Source organism: Anoplopoma fimbria, chromosome 14 (assembly GCF_027596085.1).
Source record: "Anoplopoma fimbria isolate UVic2021 breed Golden Eagle Sablefish chromosome 14, Afim_UVic_2022, whole genome shotgun sequence".
Lineage (NCBI taxonomy): Eukaryota > Metazoa > Chordata > Actinopteri > Perciformes > Anoplopomatidae > Anoplopoma > Anoplopoma fimbria.
The window spans coordinates 11,161,996-11,185,614 of record NC_072462.1 but is presented as its reverse complement, the minus strand read 5'-3'; the positions used below and the strand labels follow the sequence as shown (position 1 = coordinate 11,185,614).

Here is a 23,619-nt window from a genome sequence, read left to right as displayed (position 1 = left end):
ATTGAACTGCACTGAAACCAGCGGCTGCCTGGAGGAAAGGGTATCAAAATGCAACGTTCACAGGGATGTTTAGTGTAAAAACTGGAGGATAATAGCACAATATTCACAAACTGTGTCCCCATCATAGTTAGATAACGGCTCGCCTCAAAGTCGACCACATCTAATGCGGCAGAGTTGTCCCCGTTGTGGCGGTGCGTGCGTTCTCAAGGACGGGACACGCTGACAGCGTGAGCTTCTGTACTTTGATCCTGCACAGACTCTGTGATCACCGCGTAATGGCGTGTTCGGTTCGGCTGTATAAACTGTCACCTCTGAGTGGGGCCGGCTTAAGTGCCTCTGTGTGTGTGACAGTCAAGTGCACAATCTTTCGCACACACACACATACACACACTCTCTCTCTCAGTGTGTTCTATTGAGCGTGGCCTTCATGCAGAGTTTGTCTTTGCAGTTTGGAAAAATAAAATAAATTCAATATTTTCCTCGGCACGCTGTGGAAAAACCAATAAAAGCTGAGCTGAAATATTTGAATTGAAAGATTTGTGTCAATGCACAAAACCTTCTCCATGTACTTGGACAGAAATAAGCACAGTATACACCGTATGCAGTCAATGGACGAGTCATTAATTATACTGCTTAAATATGACCATAGAACTCCGTGAAAAAGTTGCCCACTTAATCACTGTTACTAAATGCAGGTAATGTAAACATGCTAAAGGAGAAAAATACAGAAAAACAGACACTTAAAATTGTGATTTATCCAGCACTCTCCCCTAAAAATGACATCCCCATCCAACAAAACTGCAACGTGAATAACGTTTCCAGGGAAGCATATTTTGTGGTGGATTACATTTGTTTTTGACGCATCACAAAAACGTTTTAAATGAGTCCACGGAGGTTTTGCGTAGAGAGAAGGTCTGGTGGGTCAAAAAACCCAGGGCATTCACCCAAAGAGACTGCTGTTCATGTGCCGTGTGAACCATGAACTTTTGTTGCGTTTGTATTTTGTTTTGATTTAATGTTTTTTAACCATGATGTTCTTTTTTACCATATCTAACTAAGTACTTTTGTAAGCCATTCTGTGCTTTGTTGCGTTTCAAATTTACAAGATGATTTTGTACTCCCTGAAACGCTTTAAGCTACAGCTCTTCAGTTTTCAATTAAATTGTATCAATGCAGATGAAACACTTTACTTTATTGAAATGGTTTTCAAAAATTATTTGTCAATTCGCCGAGAATGTATAGCAAACAATTTTGATAATTTAATATCTTCTGGGTTCTGACCAAGCCTTGTATTCAAGAGACATTTAAAACCTCTTGATAAGTTTAGATGAAATATTGTATTCTGTAAAAAAATAAATGAAAAGTGACAAGTTGCAGTTGTTTGTGTTGCATTTATGGTCATATACATTTCTCTTGTAGAGTCACATGACTAACTGAAAGATTGTATAGAACTTTAATAATTCCACCTTGATGAAGATAAGTCTTACTTTTCTCTCAGGTGTTCAGCCTCCTAAGGCATACTTTTATTTTGAAAATAACGAATGTGTGCTAGATGTCTCCCGGATTTAAAAATATAGATATCAATCTGTCTGTTCAGGTTAAAAGCTTTAACCGGCCAGAGTCAAGTTGGATCAGCCTTCAACAGCTTTCTGCCTCAAGGCAACTGAACCTCCAGTCATTTATAGATTTTTATATCGCCCCATTTACAGCATCTGTGAGGACCAATCAGAACGCAGTAACAGTTAACAAACATCCTGAATCCACCAGCAGCAGCGAGATAAACAGTTAACATCTAACAGAGGTGATACTTTCACAGTCAAAACGTATTGACACTCCATTGAAAGCTTGCTAAATCTTCTTTGTTTTTTTTTACTCAGAAATACCAAATTTGTCACAAAACATTTTTTTTTATCAAAATGTTTATATTATATTGAATTTGTATGTACAGTGCCATTGGAACAAAACGTTATCACAACAGTTCCCTTAATGACACTGGATGTGCTCCAGAAACACAACATTTCAAATCCAACAAGAAGGTGAGGATTTTACTATTAGTTGCTTATCAGTACAATGTTCAAGTTTTCCCAATTTGTGTATCAGTCTTTAAATACAATTCACAATGATGCTTATTACCGATTTTAGTTCTTATTAACATGTAAGTAATGTATTGTATAAAGTCCTTGAAAGTGTCTTTTCTTTGTCCGTTTTGAGACAGACGAGGAAACCCCACAGTTTGGCTTTTCAACAGTTTAGGATTGGACTGACAGCACCTGCAAGGCTGAGCTTTATCTGTGTGATACACACAGAGTGGGACCCTTTGACCTCCTTTCACTCTGAATGAGGCCATAAAAGCTCATCTAGAAGCCCCGCGCCGCCAGGTATTTTCCATCTTCCTCTGGACAAAAAGGCTTCTGCAAAAAATCACAACTGCCTATAAAAATCCGGTGACCTCCTGATCTCATTTGTTGACCCGCCACAGCTGAGTTTAACTGAGTCGGTAAACGCTTCATCAGAGGGATAACACACCCGTTGATGATCCGCGTTTCTCTCCGATATCCTGTTATCTCTGTCGGCCTGCTGACCTGGATTCACGCTCCGCTATAATCCTTCAGAGATTCATCCCAGAGCCAGAAGAAGAGTGCATTCAAACTCTGACAAGGATAAATCACAAAAAAAATGTGTTTACATGTCTCGAGGTTCTCTGTCCACGTATTCCAAATACGTTCTTAAAATGAAACACCGTTGAAACGCAAAAAATGATAAACTGACAGTTTGTTTGACATGGTCCTATTTTAAAATACACAGGGCTGGTCAACAGGTTTTCTGCTGAACTAAGTGAAGGGGTCAACATGCAGAATAACTCGTTGCTGGGGAAACCTGGTTCTGAATGATAATTTGTTCTAAATGTGTGATGGATCAAAACATTTGGAACAATGTTTGGTCTCATTCACAGAGAGTGCGGAGTTAAACGGCAAACGTTATGGAGGTTGCATTGACTTGCATTATGGTGCGTTCAAGTTAGCCTCAGTTAAATAGAATATTAATAATTATAACGCCATGATGATGTGTTCGAATGTGAGCTTCTAAAATGTATTTTTTGGCGAGAAACTTAAATAGGTACAGGTGGTTGGAGGAGATATTTCCCAACAAATAAAATGTATCTTATCTTATCTTAAAATTAAATTATGATCTGTTCAATTTCCTAACACTAGCCCTTAGCAACTTGTATTACACAATTTAAACTACTAATACCTTCAATTCTTAACTAATGATTTGAATGAGTTGTGTTTTTACCAAAGATTACAATAACAAAGTAAAAAAGTCATATTTAGAATTTGTGAGAGTTATTATTGACTTTGGGTTGGTTGAAATTATTATTTTATTAGTCTGGAGCCTTGAAGATCAGGCTTAAAAAAAATATAAGATCTATATTTATAATATTTAACCTCACCTTGCCGTCAGACAGTCCTTTTCGACGATGAACTGAGCTGAAAGTGAAACTTAGCTGTGACTTTGCTGTTTTAAACAATGCTGCTGCTCTAGAAACAATATTTTATTTAAAGTAATAAAATAAATATTGATTATTTTCTTAATTTTTTCTTTTTCTTTCACAGAAATAAATAATAAAAATGAAACAGGATGAAGGATTGGCTTGATTACAGTGTGAGCATTGACAAACATAGAAGTGACTGGGGAAACGGGGCTGGTATATGTACTGGTTGGCTGATTGGGGAAAATGAGAGGCAGGTGTGCTTCAGGTGAAGTTCAGGTGACAGGTTAAGGTGGGGAAGTCTGAAGGCATGTGGTGGACAGGTTGTGAATGTTGGGCTGAAGTGAAGGGAGGGAGGGACTTCATTAGCTGACCTGTTAGATGTCTGATAAAGAAAAAGAAAAATGTAAAGGTCACTAGTTCTGATTTAAAATCTGCAGCAGGAAGTGTGGATTCTGTAGCATCGAACAGATCCATTGTCCTCATGGTAATGAATGATGACTACTAACTAATACAACTACAAGTGCCATAATAATAATAATAATAATAACAATAATATTTAACCATAAGCAGCGAATATATCAGACTAAAGCATCAGGACGTTCAGTGACCTTTCCCCGCTGTCAGAAAGCTCTGCTCTCAGAGTGAAAGAAAAAAAGAGTCGGAGGACGCCGTTAGTGTTCGGGGTTAAAGGTCAGCTGATGCATTTTGTATGTCCGTGGACCTCCGACCTGCTGTTCAGATCAGACTGAGACAAGAAGCAAACACATGCAAACACATGCAAACACAGAGGAGACAGAGAGAGAGGTGATAGTTCAGAGGGCACCTCATCCTCCCGTCTTATGTATCACAAACAAACAAAGAGCAAAAAGTGGTGTTTTCTACCTGGAGTCTGGTTGGGATGTTTCCAGTGTTCAGCAGCAGTGTTAAAATATGATCACTTACATCACTCACACTGTGTGACACAGTTTATTAAGTGGCTGAGCGTGTGTGTGTGTGTGTATGATATGCCAGAGGCCTGATGGGAAAAGACGAGATCAATTACAGAGATAGAACAGCAGATGAAGAGAATAGACCTGTTGACCTTTAACCCCCCGTCTCTCTCCTCTCTCCCTCATCTCTCCATCTCATTTGCTCATCTCCTCCTTATCAGTTTGTTGCTCCACTCCTGATTTTTCTTCGTCTCACTGACTCTCATCTTCAGTATCCCCCCACCCCCGTTGCCCATCTATTTCGCTTCTTTTCCTCCTCTTTGTCTGTCCTTCGCCGAAGCGTCCCTCTCATCTGGTTGTCCTGTCCCCCTCCCTTCCACCTCCTTCTCTTCTGTTATCATCTCTTTCTTGCTCTTTTTCCCTCCAACCATTTTCCTCCTGAAGCATCCCTCCCTCTCTTCCTGTTGCTACGGCAACGCCTACTGCTCCTCTACCTTTTTTTCCCCTTCTTTCTCGCTTTACACCTCTTCTCTCCTTGTTTTGCCTCCTTTCATTTCCTCTCCTCTCCCCCTTGTTTCTTCTTCTTTCTCTTCTCTCCCATTCTCTTCTCTCCTCCCTCCCTCCCTCCTCTCTGCTCTTCTCCACTTGTTTCTTTTTATTCTCCTCTTCCCCCCTCCCCTCCCTTCTATCTCATCTTTTCATTTCCTCCTCTGTCCTCCCCTCTCTTGTCGTTGCCGTGGTGACGCCTCGTCCCGTCCTATTGTCATTGAGTCACATATGAATATTTAACAAGTCCCTAAGTCCGGCGTCCCTCCACATCATGTTCTGTCGTTTATCTTGCTGCTTGTCATCCTCTGGCTCCCCCTCCTTCCTCTCCTCCCCTTCCTCACCCTTTCCTGTTTTTTTTTCTTTTTTCCTCAAATCTTTCCCCTCCTGTTTCCCTTGTCCTGCCTCAGATTTGTCTCCCGTCCTCCCATAACCCTCCCTCTTGTCCCTTATTTCCATTTCTCCTCTTCCATGCTTTTCTTCTTAACCTTTCCTCTCCTGCCATTTGTCCTTCGTCCTGCCTCCTTTTCCTCTTTTACCTCCCTTTCCCTCCTTTCCTATACACCCATCCTCTAACCCCCGATTCCTTTCCCTCTCCTCCTTTTCCTTCATTGTTCTTTATGGCTCTTCTTCACTCTCCCTCCACCTTTTATTCCTACCCCCCCCCCCCCGTTTCTCTCTCCCCTTTCTCCTCCTCTCCTCAGTCTCAGTCACTAATGAACTCAGTTTTATTCTACAGCTGAAAGGCCACCAGCACACTGAAGGGAAGGAAACAGGTGTAGTGACAAAGCTGAGCAGGTGTGTGTGTGTGATGTCCTCCTATCTCTCCCCCTCTCTCTTCCTCAGTCTGTTCAATCCTCCACCTGTTTTTCTTTTTTTTTCTCCTTTCTATTATTTCTTTGGGAATATTTTCTGGATCTTTCTTGCGTCTTTACTTTTAACTGGAACTAATTACATCTGACACCTGCTGCACTACAGATCTGTAAACTACAGAGTCCAACTCCTTCAGCTGTGTCCTCATCTGTGTCCTTAGATGCTGATAAACTGGCCAGGTCGATACACTGAAGATATCGGTACAGAATACTAGTAACCACTAGGGTTCCCCCCCGAGACATGGTTCTAAACGGGAACCGGTTCCAAATTACTAAAGTGCCCGAGTATTGATAAGGTCCGGAGTTAACGGTTCTGCTATCGGTACTTAAGAAACTACGGAGTGAGATGTCCTTGTCTGAAAGCTACTCTCTCTATCGCTTTGTCTTTGTGCTTTACTTTGACACACACACACACACACACACGCTCAGTACAGATTTTAGAACTCCTTTTTTTTTGCTTTTTAAGAAAGACTATTTGTTTAAATATAGGAATAATAAAGCAATGTTGATTCTTTTCATAATTTATCTTTTTTTTTTTTCACAAAATAATCAAAAAGAACCGATGAGAATATTGATAAGGAACCGAACTGAATCGATAGGCATACTAGTATCGATAAAATCCGAACGATACCGGTCCCTAGTGACCACATTGAACACTAGTTTAAATGCAATCACATATCTGATCGACATCATAAACGATGTGCGCGGTAGTGATGCACGGGTTGACACACAATGTTGCGTGGGCTAACGGAAAAAAGAACAGGTTCAGGCGAGAAGGTCAGAAAGGACAGAAGCTGAATTCCGAGTATGTTATTAATAACTTACAGAAACATTTAGTGTGATAGTTCACCCTCAACCTTCTCTTCACCTCTGTCTCTCACAGCAAACACCCGCTGCCCTCCGTCCTTGTCTCCGTCCTCAGAACGCACAATTGTGCTACTATACAACATATAAAGTCGGCAGGTGGGGTTCAGGTGGTTGAATAACGCTAACAGGTCAGTTCTGTTGGCGGTCGTAAGAAACCCTGACGAACTCATCCCTTGTTGGCTTGAGCTGGACAGAGTGATCAGATCTCAATGTGGACACTGGAGACACATATTAATATCAGGTGTGAATGTAATCAGGTTAAATCATATCTAGGTACAATCTGGATACAAGATGCATTTTGATGTCAGGTGTAAAGGGAGTCACTGTTCAGTAGAGAACACTGACACGGACAACTGAATATTGTCCCTTTTATGATTTATCTAACTATCCTTTTTGGGCGTACTAGAACCGCAGGTTGGGAACCAAAAGGTCGCTACTTTGTTTCAGTTGGAGCCAACAATTTTAGTCTCCATTCGTCTTCTAATTACAGCTTTTTTAAAAGTGTATCTGATCGTATTTTGAATAAAGCCTGTTTTATCAGTTTTAATCTAAAGCGTGTTTTCCTGCAGGGTTGATACATTTCTTCAGCAATATTTCCATCACAACAACAGAGTCATGTCACACTTCCCCTCTGCTGCTCTCACTTTTTCCCTTTTGGAGATGGACACGCTTGGACTCAGTGATGGACCTGTGGTGCATTAAAACTAAACAGTGTGCTTCCTGCAACATTCTCTCCTCGCAGACTTACGTTGGCGGCCGAATCCTCTGCAGGTTTGGTTCCTCCCTCCTCCGGTAAGTCCGGCGCCGTGGGGACTGAGACGGGCAGCAGAGGGGAGCGGGCCTTACCGGCCTGGCCAAGAGAGGCCGTCTTCACCTGGGGCTTCGGGAGGCTCGCACCTGGGTAAGAAAGAAAGAAAGAATTCTGGTTATTAACATATCAGAAAGTTAAGACCTGAAAATAATCTGGTGCTCATCATTTCACACCTTGCTTTGTTTTGAGAGATTTGGTGTTCTTTTGGTTCTAGTTTAATGGAGTTTTTTTCTTTAAGACAGATTGTATAGAAGTCTATGAGAAAATGACTCTACTTCTCTCTCGATTTATTCCCTCAGTAAACATTGTAAACATGAGTTTATGGTCTCAATCTCTAGTTTCAAGTCTTCAATACAGAATGATGTTCATTTAGGAAATTATGGTTCATTTAGACCATAAAGCAGGTAATGCTTTAGGGCGGGACAACCGTGTGATTGACAGTTTGTAACGAGTGCGGTATACGTTGTCTCTACCATGGCGTCACTTCTCAACAGTCCAAATATGGTCACTTCCACTCACTGCTTGCAAAAACCAAGATGGCGACAGCCAAACCGCCGAACTCAAGGCTCTAAAACTGTAGTCAACAACAGAACTTCTGAGCAAAAACTCAAGTAATTAAGCTGCATAGGTCGAGAGTTAAAACACAAGTCAGCTCAGAATAACTTTGCGTAGCTGAGACATTTATTATTAGTATTTGGCAAGTCGGGGCTGAGAATGAGTTGGACGGGAACAGTTTGATCTGATGACAAATATTGATTTATCTAAATGACAAGTTCACATGCAAGTGGACCATTGACCATATATAAACCTGAGGCCTGGGCCAGCCATCCATGATTTTCCAATTCACATTGTTCATTTAGCATCCATTTATCTATTTCATCAACTAGTTATTTCATGTTTGAATGTTCATCCAGCTCATGGTAGTGCACAAAAAAAGGAGAAAGGAACAACTCTATTTACACATTCCCTAACTGAAAAGGAGCAGCGAGAAGAAAAACAAATCATACTTTATTTTCCCTTTAATCAGAACTTGACTTTACAATAGAATGAGATGGTCTGTCAATTACAGTCACTTAACAACTGCTATTTACAGCAACTGTGAACAAAAAAAGAATCCATCCACACACAATAAAACAACTGAGGAATAAGATTACCTGCCAATCCATATAGTCTTCAATTATGCTTTATTAATACACCCCTTACTGAGATACACATCTGCTCTAAAGTAAGCCATGCTTACAATGAAATGTCCTTCTATGATCCATCTCCTTTCACTAAATAACAAGTGCCAGTTAAGTAAATCAAAAAGGGAACAAATTGACCAGACGCAGAAGGGAACAAATATCCACGCAACAGAACAAACAAATGAACAAGAAAATGAATCAATAAATAAATTCAACTGCCTTGTCTCCACTGTAACATCAGGAAGACAAATATAAGGATGCTTCTTTACAAAGCGAGACACAAAGGGAAAGAGAAACAACATGGAAGAGGAAAAATAAGAGACAAAAGAGGGATGTCTAGTGTTTTTCGCCCTCCTCTCTGATTCCCCTGCACATCCTCGGGCTTCTGCTACCCACAATCCCCTTCCCTCTTTTCCTGCACTGCACTCCTTCACTTCCTGATCAATAAACATCCATTCTCCCTCCCTGGGAAACAAAACACCTGGACCAGCCTCCATAGCGCGGGACTACACCAGAGAACATGAACTGGTCAGATTCTTTCACACTGACACATGTCAAAGAAAAGACAACTTCAAATCCATTATCAACAAACCGCACACAGAATATGAATTTTACACAACAAGGGATTTCTGATCCGTCACATCTTTGGTTCAGGTTTGTTGAACAAAAAAATACTTGGTCAAGGTTGTAGACAGTAGGTGTTCATGGGGAAAAGAATCAATGTTCACTGGAGGTATGAATCAGGAAACGAACGCTGCTCTCAAAAATAATGTGTCAGTATAAGACACCTCATTGAGCCATCCATCCAGTAGGACAACTTACATAAGAGTGGAAGGGACTTCTAAATAAAAGTAATATAAGAGAGCCTGACATTTGTCTTGTACGTTTGTGAGTATTTTGAGAAGATTCTGTCCTGTTAACATTGTTTTTTACAGTCAAAATGATCGGTTGACCTAGAATTGCACCCTAACTGTCACAATTTTACTATCTGAATGATTTTTCTTTTGTACCAGACAGTCAGAGGAGCTGGTGGAGAAGGAGTTCCAGCTGCGACATTTCCTCCCGGTGAAGTGAGTGCTCACAGGAGAGGCAACAGAGTGCTTACTCAGCCTTTGGAACAAAATTAAAATGGCCATGGAAGTCATCTGTCTAAGAAAAGTACAGAAACAAAAAGATTCATCTGCATGAAAAGTGAAGCACGGTTGGTGTTGTGTCCTTGTTTGTCCTGCTGTCTCAGTCCTTAGTCCAAAACTAAAAATGTATTGAGTAAAAATAGATGTGATGATTTCCAAAATTCTCAAAGTGGTTTTATGTAACAAAATATTCAGCTTCAATCCATACTTGTTTGCGTTGGGCCTTTCAAAAACAGAAACTTGGGTAATTTTTCATTGCAAGAGATACTGGATGAATTTGCCTAATAGAAGAGTATTGGATTAAAATAATGCCCTCGGTCTACGTCTTTTCATTTTAAAAATGTTTAAATTATGGGTAAAAATAGATATGATATAAATATTTGACAAGGAGAAGGTTTAAAACAGCCATTGGTCTTATGTCGTGCTCAGTAACGGCTGGTTGGAGAAATTATCGATCAATCAGGGCTTTGTTAGCGGGGTTAAGAATTGGGACGTCATCTTCCTGTGCCAGACCCAGAAAGATGGCGAAATGCTACAAAAGTGCAGATGAGATGGACGCAGTCAATTTACAGACAAGAAAACTCTTGTTTGAATTAAAATAAATGATTTGCACCTAGCAACCACTACCCCATCTGGGTTGAGTGAGAATGATGCAGGCGAGACAGATACTTTCTTCCTGCTGATTAGTTAGGACAAAACAAAACAAAGTCCCGTCCCATACAGAAAAAAGCTGGCATGATGTTGGATTGTCTGAAGTTACTAAAACAGTTTGTGAGTTCCTAAAAAAGTTCTCTGCAGTTGAAAGAGGACCAACTGACCTCCACCAGGTTGTGTGTCTAAACTTCTGTCCACTGGCTAATCTGTCATTTGAGGAGCGACTTCACTGAAGAACAAGGATGGAGTTAAGTTAGATGTCACTGTTTCTAACCAAAAGCACTGTGCAGAAACAGCCTGCAGCACGGCCTCCTGCTGAGAGTAAAGATGTATTTCAAACTGTTGAATCATATACTGCTTTTATGCACACAGCATGAAAAAATGGAAAAAAAGGATTAATGCTGAGAATAGTGAATACAAACTCTAAATACTTATTTTACAGCAATTCTTCCCCAACGGAGATAAAGTCGTCATCCGCTGTGATTAACCTGTATACTGACGTAATCATAGACTGTATACCTGTATGTGTGTAATACGGGTGGATTACTGGTCATTATGAAAATGCTATGAGTTCTTCTGGTGATAAGAAACATTGAAGTTCATGAACTAAAGGGGTGACCTTTCAGCTCGATGGGAGGATTACGAATGTGATCGATCAATCTGTGCATATGTAATTTAACACCTCGTTGTGATCTGATCACAAAGTCAACTTTCAGATCTTTGCATTTGTTTGTCACACGAGTAGTAAGAAACAAAACTTGTTTTGTTTGTCCAGACGGCAAACTCTAGATCTGAAGTGAAGCCATTGTGGAAGTGCCTTAAACTTGTATTTTCTCTCATGGCCATCAGGGGGCGACTCCTAGAGTTGCAAAAATAAGTCTAATTGTATAGAAGTCTATGAGTAATTATCCTACTTCTCTCTTGATTTATTACCTCAGTAAACATTGTAAACATGAGTTTATGGTCTCAATCTCTAGTTTCAAGTCTTCTTCAATACAGCATGATGTTCATTTAGTAAATGATGGTATCATTTAGAGCAGACCTGGGCATTGTACGGCCCGCGAAAGATTACATGATAATTAGAAAATAAAACATATTTTCTAATTATCTTATGGGTGGACTAAAACCGCATTGCTTTTATTTTGAAGCCCATTTATTCTCACAGTGCACGCAATCGTGCACGTCAACTGTGCACGTGAAATGCGTACAACCTGTCTTCCTTCCGTGTCACCCCTGAAAAATGTGAAAATGTCGGCTCATGCCAAAAAGAGGAAAGTGGATGCCGAAAGCAGAACTTTCAAACAAATATGGACTACTAATGTTTTCTTTACTGAAGTCAAGGGTGAACCTGTGTGTTTGGTTTGTGGGGAGCATGTCGCCGTGTTTAAAGAGGACAGTCTGAAACGGCATTACGAGACGAAACATGCCGAGAAATACAAAAACTTGACTGATGCCGAACGAGCGCGGACATCAACGGATTTACTAGCAAAGCTAGAAAAACAACAAGGCTGTTTTTTTGCACAGTTCTGAAAACATTAAATGTTTAATATAGGCATGTAAAGTCAAAAAGGCTACAAAACTGGGACACTTTTCTTTACACAGTTACACAGTTCAGTGACGTGTCTTGTTTATTTTGGCTACAAAGATGATGTGATGTCTTTAGAAAGCTAAGAAAATCCTTGTTTCAATAGTATATGAAACTCAAAATGCCCTTTGTTATTAATGTGACTGAAACTGAGTCAAATGTTTCACATTTTGTTTATCATTTTGGAAATTCTATTTGAATAAATGATATTTTTGAAAGCTAACCTCACCTTTTAATTGCCAAATAATAACATACACTCTTACCAGCGGTCAAAACAATGCCATTTACTGCTTTTTATATAGAAATAAAATGTATATTATGCATAATTGAGTTCGGCATTTTGGCCCGGCCCTCCAAAATATTTTCAGTTGCTCATTTGGCCCCCTGGGAAAAATAATTGCCCACCCCTGATTTAGAGTCAAATAGACCATAAAGTGGAATATGCTTTAGGGTGGGTCTACTTTGTGATTGACAGGTCGCTATCAGAGTCGTATATGGCGACTCTACGTCACTCCCACACGGTCCAAATATGGTCATTTCCGTTCACTGGTGGCAGAAATCCATGATGATGACGGCAAAAATCCTAGATGGCAGCCGCTAAAAAGCCAAACTCGACGCTTCAAAACTGTAGTCCACAAACCAATAGGTAAGGTCACGACAATTACGTTCATTTCTTATTTATAGTCTATGCTATCCAAACTTTTCCTGTGTGTGGAGCATCATGACCTTACGGGGGCGCCAGTGTGACTGAAGAGCGTCTCTGTATCTTTCAGTCCCAGTGGGCCTGCTTTACTCACAGTCATACTGACCTCATTTGACTCAGAACGTCTGTAAATGTGTTGTAGAGATCCCTGCCAGCTTCATTTTAAAAATGAAGCAGAACCAAATGTGTTTGTATGACTTCTCAGCACACTGCTGTCAGACTGAATCCAGACTGAGCTGAGCTCCACAAAAAATACATTTTGTAGGAAAAAACCCAGCACAATGAGCTGAAGCAGTACAGGGACGAAGCAAAGGTTACACATCCACCATGTAGAAAGCCATAAAAGAGAGTTTCACGGTGCCTGGCTCGCCCTCGGGGGTTTGTCAGAGAGGGATTGGGGGGGGGGGGGGGGGGGATTGGGGGGGGGGCTCGTCTGCTCAGAGAGGTGGATATATTTACCAGACAAGCAGGAGTGGAGGTGTGAAACGCCCGCCGGGGGTCACATCAGTTGTGTCTGCCTCTGTTCCTGGGTCGAAGGCAAAGATGGAAAGATTTGCAGCGATATGAGGTGAGGATGGAGGGGGGGCGGGTTATTGATCCTGAGGACGGTTTGAAGTAAATACAGTTTAAGATGAGATGCGTCTTTGAGGAGACATCGCATCTCTGGAGGGAGAGAAAGCAGACATCCTCCTCTGCTCCACACAGGAGGAGTTTCTTTGTCTGCTTGTTTTTATTTTCTCCTCATGTCTGTTTGTTGTCTACCTGTCTGAGCACCTGGGTCCCTCAACGGTCAGGAAGACAGGTAAACTTTTGGAAAGTAGCCTTTAGTATTTTCCAAAATTCTGTCTTTATCTCATAATTTGTTTGAAAATCTGTGTGTAAGACAAATGTTCACCAATGAAAAGTATTTCCCAACCAATCAACATGCTGAATCTGCATTGATTCTAAATGTATGGAGGAGAATTTTCAACGGAGAAAAAAATGGGTGAAAAGCTATGGAAGATAAAAATAAATACACTCACTCACTCTAAATTAAAACTCATACACTAAATCAATTTTTTGACTTTCAAAGTCAAGATAATGAAAATAACTGATAATAATAGTAACTAACACATTTTTGACCTCTTAAACTGTAAATATCAAAATTTGAATTTTAGAATTATGAGAATTTAAGTAATTATGTCAATTTTATTGGCAGGCATTATGAAATAGTAGGTGAAAATATTAATTTGCTAATCCTAACATAATATCTTATATTACCTTCTTATTTGACTTCCTACCTCACAATTTTGTCTTAGTATCACATCATTTCTTAATACTCTTTTTTCTTTTCCTGGTAGACGTGGGTAGATGTATTGCAGTTTCACTGCACATTCTGACTGCTTCACCATCTTTTTAACATTTTAAAGATTCTCTCAGATGCCTGCAGATTGTGCCCCCCCCCTCCCTTCACGCCATGCCTGAAGGTTCAAAGTCTTTTGAAAAATCGTTTTTCTCCCTTTATCTCCCATCACACCTTCTTGACATGAGGTGGGTATTAACAGGTTGTATGATATGACACCAGAGCTTTTACCTGCTTTTTCAGCTCAACATCCTCAGCACAATGCTTTAATCATTACATGACCCAGTTCTCTGATAATGACGTTTTATGTTTTGAAGTCATGTTCGTATTCTTATTTTATTTATTTATTTTTGACAGAGGCAATATGTTTTTTTTTTTGCTATATATGCACAATGCGGGAGTGAATCCTAATGATTTTGCTGACCTTCCCTTTAGTGCTACTCCTCAGGAAGAAACTGGCGAGGCTGCTGTATAGTGTGGGGATAATGAACATTGCAGAAAATAAAATAAAGTGTACGATTTGAGAATGACGATAAAAAAGTCTTTGTCTCTCTCCAAATGTTAGACATAACCATATTTAACTATCTTAAGGCTTTTTATTGGTAGTAATGTGTGCCCTCTGAGGCTAGATGAAGGTGTACACTTAAAAGCATCCATCACAGCTGGCTCGGCGTTTACCCCCAGCTGTGGCTTGAAATGTCTTTTTCTTGGTATCAGACATTGAGCCAGACAATCCCATTACAGCTTCCAGCATTAAGCCGCACATTCAGGCCAATTTAGGTGAGTAACTGCCCACCATCATACTTTACTCTGCAGATGGGCTTTGGAGGCTCCATTTAAAAAAAGAGAAAGTCTCAGTTTAAATATTGATATAAAATGAGGGAGCAGGGGGTGGAAGAAGAAAACACCTAGCCTCTTCTCTAGCTCCAAACAGAAACACAAAGAGAATGCAAAGCTCGATGCTTTGACTCTAAGGAGAGGGCTTTAGGCTTTCACAGCTTGACAATTGTGGCCCAAAATTTTAACTTTATCATCAACATATTCATCAAACCTTCCTGAAGGACTTTTATCAGATCTCCAATATGGAAAAAATTACTTCACATCTTGTTTGCTCTGGGTTTTACGTTGTAACTTCCCTTAACTCTGCAAAAGCATTAAGCGATATTCAATATTTTTACTGACATTCACTCCCTTCCATGGGTTAAGCTCAAAAGATACTGGATCCTAGATTTCACACGATGCAACCCAACTGCGTCTTTATTATGCCTCATTTCCACTGCATGGTACGGCTCGACTCGCTTGGAACCGTTCTTTTTTTGTTTTCCATTTACAAAAGTTTGGAATTTACCTGGTGGAACTTTTTTATTTTTTTAAATGGTACCACCCTCTGGCGAAGTTCAAGGCAAGCTGAGCCGATATTAAAGGGTGGAAGAATGCCGACCACCGATAGGTCAGAAAGAATCCTCACTAAAGGTGTCACTTGGCGTTCCTGATGCTTCGTCGTCGATGGAAGGATCCAGCGAGAGAACAAGCTTTGTTTGTGTCGTGTTGGTAACGATGTCGCAGCAGTTTACTGTGGCGTCACTACAACAACTAGCAAAGAACCCCGCGAAAGGAAAATAATTCAGTCCAACTTTCTTTATTGGACCCTCTCAACACCTGCTCCATTATATGATATAATAAAACTGGTGTCAGGTAAACCTCTTTTCTGTGCAGCTTTTAATCCATCTTACATTCTGGAGTATCAACATTTACCCTGTTCAAGTGTCTTTCCCTCTCTCCCCTCGCCACAACAATCCAATTAAGCCGTGAAAACATTTCATTCTTTTCATTCAGGCCTGGATAGACACACTTAAACAAGGCCGACCATGAACATCAAACACCATCGCTCTAGAGTCAGTTTTTTCCCCCTCCTTGATAGAGAGGAGAAGGTGGGGGTAGGTGGAGGTAGCACTACCCCGGCTCTTAGTGCTCTGTGTTGGGGGGGGGGGTCACAGGGCGATCAGGATGGAGGGGAGGTCTCTGGGAGTCGAGCCGAGTCGCCCCAGGCTCGCTATTTCTGAGCGAAAGCTTTCCAGGAGCTGAAAATCAATGTTAATCTGAGGCCACCTGGGCGTGTAAACAGAGGCATAATGGAAGTATATACACCCACACACAAACACACAACACACACACACACACACACACACACACATACAGAAAGCAGGAACGCACAAAACAAACACCTCCACACACATACTGTCCAGGGATCATATGTACTGTAGGCGGGTATTTTGTTTTCTGTTCACACTGCTGCAGGCGATCAAAGAGAGAATGACAGGATGAGCCGCACAGGGAGGGGAAGGAGAGCTAAAAAGACCTGAAAAACAGACAGTAAGAATGAAAAGGTAAAAAGGGGAAAGAGAGACAAAACGCAAAGGAAAAAAAGGGAATATCTTCTGCCATTGTTTTCATTCCTCCAGTAGAGCTCACGGTTGAACGACAATCACTAACGCACTTTTATGTTGGGATCTATGGAAGTAAAGTGATGACAAAAGAACTTGATGACAAAAGAACTGAATAAGTATACAAGTCAGTATACAACTGAGCACTGTTTAGTCTGCGAGTCGGCATATGAGAGCAACGTTTTTATAGCTTGTTCCTTTGTCAGTTCTTTATTTCATATGCTAACCAAATCATCGAGATTTGAAAATCTGGTTCGGCCTGAATACCGCAAAAAACATACTATCTTCTTTCAAAGGAACTGACTCTTACTTTTTGTCGCTTTTGTGGGCAGTTTTTCTGTCGCTGTTTTTGTTAAACGCAGGTCGGTAGCTAGCTAGCTGTATAAGAAGACAACATCATAGTTCTCAAAATTGCTCGCACTGATTTGCCGATTGCTTCTCCACAATCAAGGCTTAGTGATTCAATCATTAACTAAGGACTTTTGACGTGCTGGTGCAAAATGTGGAGAAAAAAGTAAGGGGGATCAACGATACCATTACGATGTTCATCTTCTGGTCACCATGGATATCTGTACCAAGTTCCAAGGCAAGGGGCAACTACTTTGACGGGATGGTCTTGAGCTTGGTCAATACTATTGATATTTTTTATCATGTTTTTTTTTTACAAGGGAACTGGTTTCCAGTCTTTCTTGGCAGGACATTGTTCATAAGAGAACACTAAAATGTCTGAATATTTTGTCTCACAAACCTCCCAATCAATTTCTTCTTGGGATTTAATAGCCTTATATTGTAAAGTGACCATAGACTGTATACAAGAACTTGACGTAATCATCATGTCACCCATTGGTTTTTGAACTGCTGTTTTGAAGACTTGAGTTTGTCGCCATGTTGACTTTTTGCAATCAGTGAACGGTAGCGACCATATTTGGACTGCATTTTGTCATTCTTTTTTGCATCGGTTACCGCCTGGAAGTGGCGCTAAGCAAAATTAAGTATGTACAAATAAATAAATAATAAGCGATTTCTTTACTATAGTTGACTATTTCTTAACACAACTAACAGAAAATAAGCTCAATGAGCATGCTTAGAATCTTCTTTGGAATTTAGGTATCACTGATCTGGTGAGCATTTGAGCTTTATTCCGTTATAGTTTGGATGGAGAGATTTAAAAAAAACGAAGATCGTGTGGACAGAATTTTATTTTAGAATTTAGAGGTAAATATCCTTTAAAAAAAATATATGTATAAGTGTAGACAGGGCATAACACTGCCATTGCTAGGGCCTGCAAGAATGGCAAAATACACAAATACAACTGAGGAGAGTCTGATTTTCATGAGGGAGAGGGATGTTTTGTCAAATACAATGACTCCTTTCTCCGTCATCAATTATATTAGCGTGTCAGTGATCCAACACAAACTATGACTCTCTGAGTGTCCATAGTCATGCTAGGAGTAAAGGAGGAAGTCATGTGACGTAGTATAAAGTGCCACAATGTTCGCAAGAACTTTCACACTGGTGACCGCTGTTAGTGTCTTGCGTTAAACAACGACATATTTCAACTTAAATATGTAAGTTAAGTTAAGTAACTTTACTTAAGTCACAAACGTAACGTCTCCTACCTAACTTCGTCTTACCTAAAACTAACCAGGTTATTTCTTGGGAATATGAATGTTATTTTGAAAAGACAGTGAATGCATGTAACAACCAAAAATTGACATGTGAAAAATTTGATACGTCGAGCACCATAGTTTGAAGCGTAGGGCCACTGACCAAGCTGTGGTATTTGATGAATTGGGAGTGAGAACGTGTTGCCTTGAAAGACAGACAGAGAGAGAGGGAGAGGAAAAGCTGAACATATGGAGACAGACAGACAGGTAACATGGAAAGATGGAGAGAACACTAGGAGGTCAGTCCAGCTCAGATCCAACCCTCTGGCTAATGTCAAGGCCATTTGCAAGTGCATCTTACTATAAACACCCACACACGCAGACACACACACACACACACACACACACACACACACACACACACACACACACACACACACACACACACACACACACACACACACACACACACACACACACACACACACAGTGTAGCAGCCTTAGGCTAACACATTTAGCTTCTCTGAATGAAATATTAAAGGCGCTCAGCAGAGATCCATTTTAAACAAAGAGGAACTGGAATCTGACAAAATAACCAACAAACTGGAGCAGCTACAGAGTGGAACAAGAGTTTAAAAACATATTGGTTTTGTCATCATGTGTGATACATGATGACAAAATACATGAATTGGTAGGAATGCAATACTTTATTAATGATCAATCCTTAGTGTATTGCATACAACTTGCAATAACTTACTTCAGAAAAATGGACTGATAACAAACCTTGGTTTCTCATGACTTAAGTCCACAGTGTCTCAACAAAGCACGTTAATTACCTCCAAAACACAAGATAATAAATTTAACATCGGTCCAAAGGAAAGACCATTGCAACCCTCTGGTTGACAACATGATGAAGTCGTGAGAAGCAAATGAAGCGATTTCTTGAATCAGCAGCTAGTGGACATTAGAGGAACTGCAGCTGAATGAAGTGATATTGCATCATGTCATGTCATATCAAGATTTGTCACGTCACATAGAAAGACTGTGTATAAGAAGTGGATGTACCCATTGGTTTGTCGACTACAGTTTTGAAGCGTTAAGTTTGGAATTATGTCTTTAGTAGTCTTGGTCTTTGGCCGTCGACATCTTGTTTTTTTGGGACCAGTGGTGGCATGAGAGAGTGGAACTGAATCCAACCAATCAAATGTTGAAGTGAACTCCAAGAGCGGACAACGCCGTGGTAGTGACCTGTCAATTAAAAGGTAACCCCGCCCTAAAGCACACTCGCCTTTATGATCTATATGACTCAAAATTCACTATAATTTACTAAATGAACATCATGCTGTATTGAAGAAGACTTGAAACTAGAAATTGAGACCATAAACTCATGTTTACAATGTTTACTGAGGGAATAAATCAAGTGAGAAGTAGAGTCATTTTCTCATAAACTTCTATGCAATCACTCGCCCCCTACTAGAATCAGAAAGAATGCAAGTTTAAGGCACTTCTACATTGTCATCACTTGTTAGAACCGCCTGGACACATGAGGTCCCTTATGACATGAGGTCACCTTATGTCTCATGTAATGTCATGTGACTTCATGTCACATTATACAGGCTGTTCTCATCCAATGTTATATCTACAAATAAAATGTAGTAGTGTCTTTTTGTTGCCTAAACCAAACTAAGCTGTTTCAATTGACATGTGTTGCTGCAGCTTTCGAAGAAAAACGGACCAAAATAGAGAAGTAACTTTTTGTGAGAAATCATACAAACTGTTGTATGAGCATAAGTTGCATTATAACATGACAACAAACCAAAAAATCTGGGGGTGCGCGTGACCTTTGCATTGTGAAACAATCGGCTGTACTCACTGGATTGCGGCATCATGGAGGTGTACACCTTGGGGTCAATGGTGCCCATCGGCGGTGGCAGCAGCGGGTTGGTGAAGCTCCGGAGCGGGTGGGTGGGCCGAACGCAGGCTGTTGGGATGGTGCGACCGCTGCCAGCCTGGGTCTCGTCAGTAGTAGCAGGGGCCCCCGGGATCGGGCCAGGGACGTGCTCCCCAGAAGGTGCTGAGGAGCCGGGGAGGAGCGGAGTGGCCTGCTGGGTTTGGGGCTGCTGCTGGAGGAGAGGATTGATGGAGGAGTCCGAAGGCATCGCTGAGGAGGAGGTGAAGGGATGAAGGGCAGGGGGAAGGGTGTGAAAGGAATCATTGGGAGGAGAAAAAGAGAGTAGAGATGTCAAGGATGGATTTTGGGACGGAGAGAGGGGAGGGACAAAAGACGAAACATACAGTCATTGTAAAGAGTGAACAGGCATTTGGAGAAAAGACAGAAAAACACTGTTACAGTATATATCAAAAAACAAGCAAACATCAGAACTTCAAACGTGTGAATATTTTGCCTCAGCATCCTAAAGAGCTTCAGTGTTTTTTCATAGACAGCTCATGCTTTGATGTAGACAGTAATATGGCACTATTGTGTAAATCATTGTTACTGCAGCAAGACCGAGATTTTTTTTTGGCAGGAATGTAAATGCAAATATAGTCTGCATGGACCTTATTCTCCATATTTAATGACCTGGGACCCTTCTACATGTGTTCCATCCCCACTAGATATAGGTGATAGTCTAACGGATCTTAATAACTTAATTCAAGCCATCGATGTCTTCGTCACACGTAAAGAAACCCAGAGACTTCCGGGTTTGCACATTTGTTCTTGTTGAGTGTAAAGTTTCTCGCCAGTGTTTATGCGTTGGCCGAATGTTTAGAAAAAATCCCTTTCTCTTCTGATCGTAGATAGACGTGTGAGGGAGAGAGGAGGAAGAGGAATCCCGCTGAAGAAGAGGAGGGAAAGGAAAATCCTGACTGTGTGCAGGAACACGCCCTCGGATGTGACATGTTGGAGATGAAACTCCTCGTGCAGCTACAGCCAGTCGGATCAGAGCGACCACGGGAGACAGAAGACGTCCGGTAATTACATGTAGAGTCGCTGTGTGCGTTCATCAAGCAGCCGAGATAAGAGGAGGAAACGAGAGGAAAAGCTGAGAGGGAGAAAAACACTCCCCATGGCAGAGAATGGGAGAAAGACTGAAGAGGAGAACAGAGAGTTATTTTTCTTGATTTAATAGGAGAATGCTCTTTTTTTGTTTTCTCACCTCACCAAGAAAGTGTGAAACAAATGTAATTAAGTACGATGGCACCGAGAGCTATAACTGCACGTTAAGAAAACTACACAAGCAAATGAAGAAACATCTTCACCAATTTCACAACATGCACAGCATTTAGAAAAAGAGCTGAGAGAAGCTCACAACACCAGGGGACACTGAAGTAATCAAAGTAGCGTTGCAAAATGACCTATAATGAAACTTATTCTAACATTGTGATCGTCTTATTCTTTTATTGTAGACATCTGACGTTAGCCTTTTGCTTATTAGTGTTATAAAATCTGAATCAATGACGGATAGCTGACTTCGATATCTTCATATGCCACAAACCACGGCACTAAGCGTGTCCCAGCCGTGTGCATCACTTTTCTGTGTCCCCTGGAGACTGTTTCTGTTTTATGGTGAGCTCCTCTATTCACAGCTCTCCTTCTAACTTTGCGTATGTGCGGTTAAAATAGGTGAAGACGTGTCTTCGGTTGTGTTAGGTTCTATGCCTTTGTGTCTGAGACAGCCAGAGGCATTTCATTTTATGGTTGTCCGTTCTGTCCATCTGTCCGTAATCAACCCCAGTTTTTTTGCTGTTTCTTCAAACTTGGCGTCCACCTGAGCTCAAGGATGAACTGATTCGATTTTAAAGCTCTCAGGGCAACCGTAATTAAGAAACAAAGACCAAAAAAATCTCCAAGATTTTGCAGCTAAAAGGATCAGTATTTACTGTGGACGAAAAACAGCCATGAACGTTTCCATAAGAAGAAATGTGGCGGGGCTTCAGAAACGATCGCCAATTTAAAGACACTTATGCAAATCCATAACAAATTAAACAACTCAAATTAAGAAAAACATGTTGCCGAAAGCCAAAACAAAAAAACGTGCCAAAAACAGAACATAAAGCAAAGTCAAAAACAAACAAACCACAAAAAACCCCCAGTCAACACAACAGAGGTTGTCCAGGCCTCTAGGGGGAGCTCTAAATGGGAAATGATTGATTTGAGAACTGAGAGATAGAAACCAGACGACAAAGTGTAACTATTGTAAAAGATCTCTCAATCATGCTCCACATCTCTGATTTGTTCGGCGATTCAGAAGGGCCAAGTGGTGACAATAACTGAAACTTTTTTCGACCAGCAATCGACTAATCAGAGCTTTGTAGGTGGGACCAAGAAGTAACTGTCGCTAAAGTGGCGACAAAAAGGGAGGTTATATATATGTAATCTTCCTTCATGAACAGTCAGCTTCGTATCTGCATTATGAAAAAAAACTGCATCAAAACAAATGTCCCATAACCAGTGACTCAGTGATTCAGAAATAATAACTCTTACATCAACACACTTATTTTAACTTCGTAAAAAACGTTGCTCCCAACAACCCCCACCACAGCTTCTGCGTCAACTGGTAATAAGAAAACATCCCTCGTTGGTGACTGGTTAAAGGCAATACATAACAAAATACCACCAACTTCCAATAATAATTTGCCAACATGAGCACAATATGGGAATTAATCTTGATTCTCAGGCTAACATATCACAATATACTCGACATGTAATCACACAGAAAGCAGAGCAAAATCACAATCACCAGAGCTAACCTGATATCACCCCTCTGCTCGGCACCAAACACTTCCCCTACTCTAATCCACCACTTGTGTCACAGTGGTGTTATTGTGATCCCAGCATCAGGGAACAGTCTGGATGCATTTTAAGATGCCCATAACACCGTGCTGTTTAATAACACCTCGGCTGGTTTTTTTACTCGGAGCGTCTGTGAATGAATAGAGAGTGTGAGAGCGTCAGTCTGCTGGTGACTCACAGTGTCTGAATGGAAGGCATAACAAGTGTGTTTAGACATAAAACACGATGCGTGTATGTGTGGGTGGTTAACAGATCCGCTGGTAAGAGAATTCCAAGTAGAGAGGATCCATGATTTATTTGATTATCTCTTTATTCGTCTGCAGAAGAAGGACTGGTTCAGTGTAGAAGTCGTTTTTTTTACTCTCTTGTACGGTTACATAAGTGCACTTTTCACCTAAATGTTCCTTGACAGAGAAACATACCTTTCTTGATTTAGCGGTTAAATAATTGCCCTATTAAAGCAGCAGGGTGTAGGATTTAGGGAAATCTACTGGTGATGTTGCAGATTGCATCAGACTGACTACCCCTGAACTACAGTGGCCTTCAGGTAACGTTAAAAAAAAAAAAGGCCCTCTTTAGTGTCAGTGTTTGGTTTGTCTGTTCTGGGCTCCTGTAGAAACCATAGATGTAGAAGAGTACTCCTGACTTCACCCT

General features: G+C 40.8%; 1 protein-coding gene across 1 annotated transcript in view; it reads right to left on the bottom strand.

The window, feature by feature from the left end:
- dcc (DCC netrin 1 receptor) overlaps window positions 1–23,619 on the bottom strand; it is a 240,727-nt gene that overhangs the window by 3,211 nt on the left and 213,897 nt on the right. Inside the window, exons 27-28 of the mRNA XM_054612210.1 lie at window positions 20,044–20,331; window positions 7,456–7,604 (exon numbers count right to left, since the gene is read on the bottom strand). Of these exons, the coding sequence (XP_054468185.1) occupies window positions 7,456–7,604; window positions 20,044–20,331 (437 nt within the window). The remainder of the gene's footprint in view (window positions 1–7,455; window positions 7,605–20,043; window positions 20,332–23,619) is intronic.